This window comes from Hakea prostrata, chromosome 6, assembly GCF_041222555.1.
Source record: "Hakea prostrata isolate BN-2017 chromosome 6, UWA_Hpros_2, whole genome shotgun sequence".
In the NCBI taxonomy this organism is placed as follows: domain Eukaryota; kingdom Viridiplantae; phylum Streptophyta; class Magnoliopsida; order Proteales; family Proteaceae; genus Hakea; species Hakea prostrata.
In genome coordinates, this window is record NC_142605.1 from 15,928,224 (window position 1) to 15,935,650 (window position 7,427).

The following is a 7,427-nucleotide window of genomic DNA, read 5'->3' on the forward strand; positions in this document are numbered from 1 at the left end:
GGGATGGGGGGTTAGGGCGGTCAACCGGTCCAACCGACCGGTCCGGTCCATGGTTGGACCCCCAAATGGACTCTGAATCCGATGATTTTTTGTTTGAATGAAAGGTCTTTCGATTATATACGTTTGGATACCTTAAAATCGTCAATCAGACTTTCCATTGCCGATCTACGGATGTGCCAAAATCGCCTTTTAACGCCATCATGATTAACCTTCTCTCTTCTCTTAAACTCTAGGAGAGTTGTCGCGTCATCTCAGAGGTTATTCACAATCATTGAATCAATTTCCTAACCTTCGGGCTCAACTCGAATGGTCCATAGTTGTCATCGACTCGAGGCCCGAGTTCGTGGTCCTAGAATCATGGGTTAACTGGTTAGAAATCCGGCGGATTTCACAAATTTCTCCTATGATTTCTTCTCTAAAGTTTTCTAAGAAGGCATTGGGCTCTTTGAGTTGTGATTCTCTACAACTTCCAGCATTGTTTCTGAACATTTGTTCCATTTTAGCAAATGCTTCTTCATTTGCTTTGAGTTGCTCCTTGAGCTTGTTCTTTTTTCATAGGCTCTCAACATATGATCTCGAGCTTATTGTAGTGCTTTTTCTTTTTCTGCATTTTTGCCATTGAGTTGAGTAATTCGTTTGGCTTTTGCTACGAGTTCTTCTAAAAGCCCAGTATTCTTCTTTTTCATATTTTCACAATGGTCACAAAAGAGCTTCTTATGGGCTATTGTAGTGAAAGATGGTTGTGTTGGGGGCGCTGAATGGAGTTTTGGGTCAATGTAGTAATTTGGACCCAATATAGTTCTAGCATTCATTGTCACCTCTTCGAAAGTAGCATAGCCTTTGTAGTGTCGCCTGGGATTATCTTGTATAGCTTGTATGACATCTTCCCAATTTAAGAAAACTCATGTTGTGTTTCTAGCAAAACCTACATAAATTTTGGATTTTCCTCTTTTTGTTCTAACTTGGTCAAAGAGGAGTGCTACTGCATTGAGGGCATCAGTAACAACAGGTTAGAGCTTTTTGTTGCCAATAGTTATGTTGATAGATTGTCATAGATTGTCAAGGGTGATCTCCTCTTCATCAGATATTCTGTATTCATTATGACTGACAAACTTCATGTTGGTGTTTTTGAATAGAATGTGAGGTCCAACTTTGATTTTTAAAATTTTCATCAAGCTCTTCGAACCACCTGTCAACATAGTCTGCTTCTTTTGCTGGAACTTCATTGTTGCCCCCTCCTTCATGGTGGTCAACCAGAGAAGAACTATTTTCTTGGTCTTTAGAATCTTCTCCTTCCATGGGGTAGGTCCTCAGACGCTGCCCTATGTGCTGGTCAAGATTTCTCACCAACCTTTCCTTTTTCCCTATCTCTTTGAGAGGGTCATGGAGATCGATTGAGCAAAGGTGCTCATTCATCTCGCTATTTCGATGATCTATTACCCTACCTTCTGTCGAGATTTATAGTGTTAACCAGTTGGCCTACTCCTAGTGGAATTACTTACTAACATATGCTAGCCCTAATAAACTCTTTCATATCTAGCAATTGTCTCTGTAATTCATTAAACAGACCAATGGTTGCAAACTAGTTGGATGAACCTGCTAGGGCATGATTACAAGGGGTTTTTCCCTTTCCTTGTGGTGCATTTTCTTTATTGACATCTTGTACGTCCTCATTCGAGTCATCTCCAACTAGCAATCTTGATCTTGTGCACATGATTGCTATTTAATCAATTTCCCACAGACGGCACCACTTTGGTGCTCCACAATCCTGCTCAGCAATGCAAGTGAACTAACCTGCAAAAACATGCTTGATAGGGTTGGTCGAGTGACGCCTCCGAAAATCAAGTTAGTGGAGCTCACAACTTTAGAAGAGAGAAGCAAGTTGCAGATTTCAATGCTAGTGGGAGTAGCTCTAGAATGTGTACGTGCCTCATAATGACAAAAGCGGGGGTTTATATAGTATTCGAGAAAGGTTATCTTGACTGTTCCATGATGGAGTCCGACTTGAACTCCATAAGTGTTGCTCAGTTCCCAAAGGAGAGGAGGAATCTTATTCGTTGTGAGAATGTTACTTGGATTGTAGTGATGGAGTCCAATCTAGACTCTAAAAGCTTCCTGACCTAATCCAGATCTTTATTCCTAACTTCAAGTTAGTTACAACTTAGAGCATGCACGTTACTTAGTGCCAGTACATTGGTTCGTTCATGTCTAACCAAGGTTTGGTCAGTCTGGTTCGCTCTTGGTTGGACCAACCCGACTACTATGAGTTATCCACATCACCCACCATTAAGTTCCTAAGTCATTTGGCTTCCATGAATAAGAAAATGAGGGGTCGAGTATTAATTAAGAGTGGATCAAGTTAGGGCCAACCCTAACTTTCCTGACCCAATCAAGGTTAATTAGATCAGGTCAGGTTTCGAAAAACCATGGTAGGGTGGGTTGAGGGTTCCTAGGCCCTAGTAGAGCTAAGTAAGGTTTGGGTCTAGGTTTTGATGCCCCTACTTCAAATCCCTACAGCTAATGTACATGTGACTAAAAGACCAACGCACAAAGATCGATAACAAAAATCTTACTATTTGAACTAGAACTGAACATCTGATCTGTCTGAAAAAAGCATCAAAATTACAAACTTGGCTTACAGGATTGAATGGTAAACAAGAAAACAACTCTTCTAGCTCCTCTATTCCTTATCGGCAAGGCAAAACCTCTTTCAATCTATATTTTGTACAGATCTTAATGAATCTTTGGCCATCAAAGAAAGACTCTTCAACTTAACTAGGAGAACAAGAACAGATACAATAAAATCTAAATAATGTCGGTTCCTCAAATCAGATTATGTACAGTCACAAATTAATATCACAACCCTTTGGACCTTTGATACAATGCTACTATACACCACTTTTTTTCAGTAGATCTAATTTTCTTTCTTTTTTTTCCTTTTTTTTTTTTTTTGGGGGGGGGGGGGGGGGAGCCTTGGATATGTTCCTTCGATTAATTATTCCTTTCTGATAATGATACAAATTCACCTTGGTCCTGAGAGTTCCATTGCTTCAACAAGGATTGAAGAGTCATTAGTAAGATCAGAAAACCGCTCCGATGAGGAGATTAATTCAGGAAGTTTGTACTTGGCTGGATCACCTCTTTGAGCAGCTTCCCATCTCTCTGCAAGCCCATCACCTTCAAGCATTCTAACAACTTCAGACATCTTAGGCCTGTATCCTGGAATGTACTGGGTGCACAATAGTGCTACTTGAACTGTCTCCTCAAGTTCAATTCTGTCATAGTTGTTCTTCATATCCTTGTCTACAAGTGTTTCAAGCTTCTTCTCTTGGTGAAGTTTTTTTACCTGCAATCATCACCAAGAACAATACAGAGCAGTTAAGTGAACACCTCTGAAATGCTATCCTGTCTATGTAGTTATGCACCAGGGTAGATACAAATCCTGTATAATGCTTACCCATTCAAGTATAGCTCCTTTCTGATTTGCTACCTTTCCAAATTCTACAGCTCTCAGACCTGTGATCAGTTCAAGTAGTAGGATCCCAAACCCAAACACATCAGTCTTCTCTGAGGACTGGCCTGTGGAGAGATATTCCGGAGCGATGTGTCCCACGGTTCCCCTCACAGCGGTTGTTACATGTGAATCCCTGTGATCTAGAAGTTTTGCCAACCCAAAGTCTCCTACAACTGCCTCACAATAATCATCAAGCAATATGTTGGCAGCTTTCACATCCCTATGAATTATCTTTGGATCACACTGCTCATGAAGATACAATAGTCCCCTTGCAGCTCCCAGCGCGATCCTCTTCCTTGTACCCCAATCCAAGGCTGGTTTCGCTGTAAGAGGAAACCTATTAATGACAAAGAATGAACTACAGAACATATTCCTCCTTTCTTGAATATCAATATGCTTTCATTACCTTTAAGACGGGAAGCAACACTTCCATTAGACATGTAAGGATAAACAAGAAGTTTCTCCGTTGCAGTCATACAAAAGCCAAAAAGCCTGAGGAGGTTCCGGTGAACTGCTAAGCTGATCATCTCAACTTCAGTCTGAAATTGGGTCTCCCCTCCAATTGCATTTCCATCTTTAAGCCGCTTTACAGCCACAACAGTCCCATCTTGGAGTTTTCCTTTGTAGACATTTCCAAAACCTCCCTTACCAAGAATGTTTTTGCTGCTGAAGTTGTCTGTTGCATTTTGAAGTTCCTTGAATTGAAATCTCTTTAAGTTTCCCAGGCAAACTTCTTCATGATGCTGGTCTGAGATTTTAGAACCAATTGGCATTAGAAGTATGAACAAGCTATAGCCTGGCCTACAAACTACTGCCAAAATTTTGTATTATCAAAATACTAACCATTGACATCAAAGAATATCTGTTGGTTATATCGATGCCTCCACCAAAGAAAAAGTCCAAATCCGAGGATGAGAAGACAGATACAGCCCAGGCTCAACCCAAAAGCAAGGGCCACCTTCTGATGTTTTGGCCTCCCTAAAGATTGAGTACCTTAAGAAACATAAGAATTACATATCAGGATTGGATTCTGAAATCACCCAAATTTAAGGATAGGACTGAAAACAGCTAATATACTCAAGCTCATAAATCAGAAGAGCACCAGAAGTCTTGTTTACAAACAAAGGAGCTCAACTATTGAAAAAGCAAGGGAGACCACATCATAGAATTTCTGGAATTTTAGACTATAAAAGAGGTCAAGTGAATCATTTGGGCCGGGAGAGTAAAAATAAAAAACAAATATGACGAAAAGAAAAGATGTAGCATAACTTTAAGAACAAAAAAGATCATCAAGGGCGAGTAAAATATTGAAAATATGTTCATAACCAGTAATTCATTTGAAGGTCATTAGGCAACCTAAGAAATATGTATCAATCAACGATGAAGGGTGTCAAATTTAAATAAAAATGATGGGAATGATTCTTTAAAAAAAATCATGGTGCCTGCAATTTGATATTCCATACTCTGTGAATTGTTGGAACCATAGGTAAGTGACATTGGCGTTGTCCCATAGCAGTCACTCTCTGAGCCTTTTGAACAGATTAAAGGGTTTCCGACGATGCTGTATTAAAGAAAGAAACAGTACAGAATCAAAACTTAGTTTTTCTCCAGAGAGTAACAGAACAGAATGAAAAAAAAGGAGAATAGAACTAAGAGTGAGTTATTTTAAGTTACTTGAATGTTCTTGCAAGAAACTTAGGCACTGGACCACCAAGATTATTGTAAGACAAGTCCCTGTAACAAAAGAGAAAAATAGAACTTCAGGTACACATTCCACTTAATGGGGGAACAAGGAGAGATAAAGACTCAGTAAGTTTGAGACATTACAGAAAGGCAATCTGGGTCATGTTAGCCAATGACATAGGCAATGCTCCAGAAAGACTGTTATTGTTAAGCCTCCTATCCATTTCAAAAAACCCATGATCAGATACAAGAGGATATGAAAATGCAATATGTAAATCAGATATAGACCAAAAAGTATAAAATTGTGAAAATGATCTTCAGTAGCTCAACCAGTTTTCCTACTTACAGGTATTGGAGCTTTTTCAGGTTACTTAATGAATTTGGAATTTCTCCAGTAAAGAAATTATTTGAAAGATCAAGTGTCTGAAGTTGTGAGAGTCTTCCAATCTCTGGTGGAATTGGGCCTGAAATGTTATTGTTCTGTAAAAGCCTGCAGAACAACCCACCATTAAAACATGTCTAAACAGAAACCAATTAGTTCTTCACTATATTTTTCTTTGTTTGTCTCTGTGGATTCTTACACTTTCTGAAGATTAGTCAAGTTCCCAATACTTGGAGAAAGAGTCCCAGATAAGTTCTGACTTGGAGTTCCCCTGCAACAAATCATAGAACAAATTTCAATAACTCTTCTGCATCTATTTTCTTTTTCATTGAAACTCTTCTTCTGGTAAAATTAATCAAAGAATTGAATGGGAATTTTCAAGTGTAATTATCATATTTTGTCCTATAGCATTCACAAGCAAAGCTGGTTCCCTGTAATGGTAGTACTTACAGAGCAACGACCAGACTTTCAGGGGAACAAGTGACCATAGTCCAGCTACATGGGTCAACAGAATCTCCATCCCAGTCATCTAAAACACCATGAGGGTCCTCCAAGGAAGCTTTTATACCCATCAAAGCTTGAACTGTAAGGGCAGAAATTAAAAATTGAAGAAGCCACATCAAACGACCCTTCATTTCACTTTTCTGAAGATATGTGAAGATAAGCATGCTCTAAAGGAACCAAGAATACCAGGGGAAGAATCCAAATTACCTTCGAAGTTGACACCTTTGGGAGAAAGTAAACAACTTGCAGGAGTCCAAAACCAGATCAAAAACACTAAACAGATGAAATAATTTCTTTTCCTTGGTTCCATTGTATTGGAGAGTTCTCAAACCGGACACTCAGATGCCAATACTTCTTGAAGCAATGGAGCTAATGGAAGTTTGATGGAATCGAGCTACCCCAATTCCTCAATGGTTTCCCTCTTCAGTTTAAGGTGAAGTTTAGTTTACAATTCCACTAGTAAAGCTACTCCAGCTTTCCCTGCCAGAAAATCAACTCAAGTTCACTGTCAGAGACCCAAGAAAGAGAACCAGAGATTTGGTATTCGGCCGTAAAGAGAGAGGTAACATGACTAGCACTGGTTCCAGCAGGGTAAAGGAAAGAAAACATACAAAAGCCAAGAAAATATAAACAAAAGCCAGGACAGAAGAACCCCAAAGCTGGATATATTCAAAATAGATAAATGGAAAATCCCAGTGTTTCAATCATACATCTGCATATAAAAAAGGTTGGCACAAGGATTTAAACCCTAAAACAAGGTAAGAATCAACAAATTATATAAATTTCTTTGGTGGGGCAGTGAGTAATCTATCAGATTAGAGATGGGTATTCACTGTCTATTGTGTCTTTTTTTTTTATTGTGTCATTATGTGGGTGCTTGAGTTCTATTGGATTGTGAGAAGAAATATTAATCTACAGAGAAGAATGGGCATAAAGAGAGAAGACAAGTAAGTAACTAATAAATAGTATTTGGTTTGGTCTGATTTGGTTTGGTTTGGTATAAGTTTTGCAGAAGCTGTGGGGAATCCAACATTCCCTGGGTCTTGCCATTCATTAAAATCCCAAAAACCATTTTTTTGAAGAATTAAAAAATGTTGGGATCTCGAGACAGAAGCTCGAGATTCGTGATGCAATAAGCTTAAGTTTTGAGATTTTTGTTGAAGAAATTATTTTATAAAATTGCTTTTCTTCCAACATGGGGTCAGCTTTGCTTTGGCTTTGCTTTATTGATTCTATAACCAGCACCACCAACACACTCACAAGGCACACGCTCACCAGACAGTCTGTCCTATGAACAAGACATTACTTTGAAAAGCAAAAGCTGCATATCTCTCTCTCTCTCTG

The 7,427-nt window shown here is 39.0% G+C and overlaps 1 protein-coding gene across 1 annotated transcript; it reads right to left on the minus strand.

Annotated features, from left to right (window-relative positions):
* Window positions 1-2,975: 2,975 nt before the first annotated feature.
* On the minus strand, window positions 2,976-7,134 carry LOC149012354 (protein CLAVATA3 INSENSITIVE RECEPTOR KINASE 5-like). The gene is made up of 11 exons (XM_089158048.1): window positions 6,291-7,134; window positions 6,030-6,162; window positions 5,779-5,850; window positions 5,544-5,687; window positions 5,342-5,413; window positions 5,189-5,248; window positions 4,978-5,075; window positions 4,358-4,507; window positions 3,921-4,262; window positions 3,458-3,837; window positions 2,976-3,346 (listed from the first exon to the last, which is right to left on the minus strand). Exons 1-11 carry the CDS (start codon window positions 6,391-6,393, stop codon window positions 3,023-3,025), a joined length of 1,878 nt encoding a protein of 625 aa, XP_089014174.1. The 5' UTR covers window positions 6,394-7,134; the 3' UTR covers window positions 2,976-3,022.
* Between the last annotated feature and the right edge of the window lie 293 nt (window positions 7,135-7,427).

Bases quoted from the DNA above. Each gene is read 5' to 3' on its own strand.
- LOC149012354 (XM_089158048.1), bottom strand. From the start codon at position 6,393: ATGGAACCAAGGAAAAGAAATTATTTCATCTGTTTAGTGTTTTTGATC. The intron at 5,851-6,029 runs GTAAGTACTACC...GATTTGTTGCAG, and splicing joins GAAAGTCTGGTCGTTGCTCT to GGGAACTCCAAGTCAGAACT. The intron at 3,347-3,457 runs GTAAGCATTATA...TGATGATTGCAG, and splicing joins AAGGAGCTATACTTGAATGG to GTAAAAAAACTTCACCAAGA.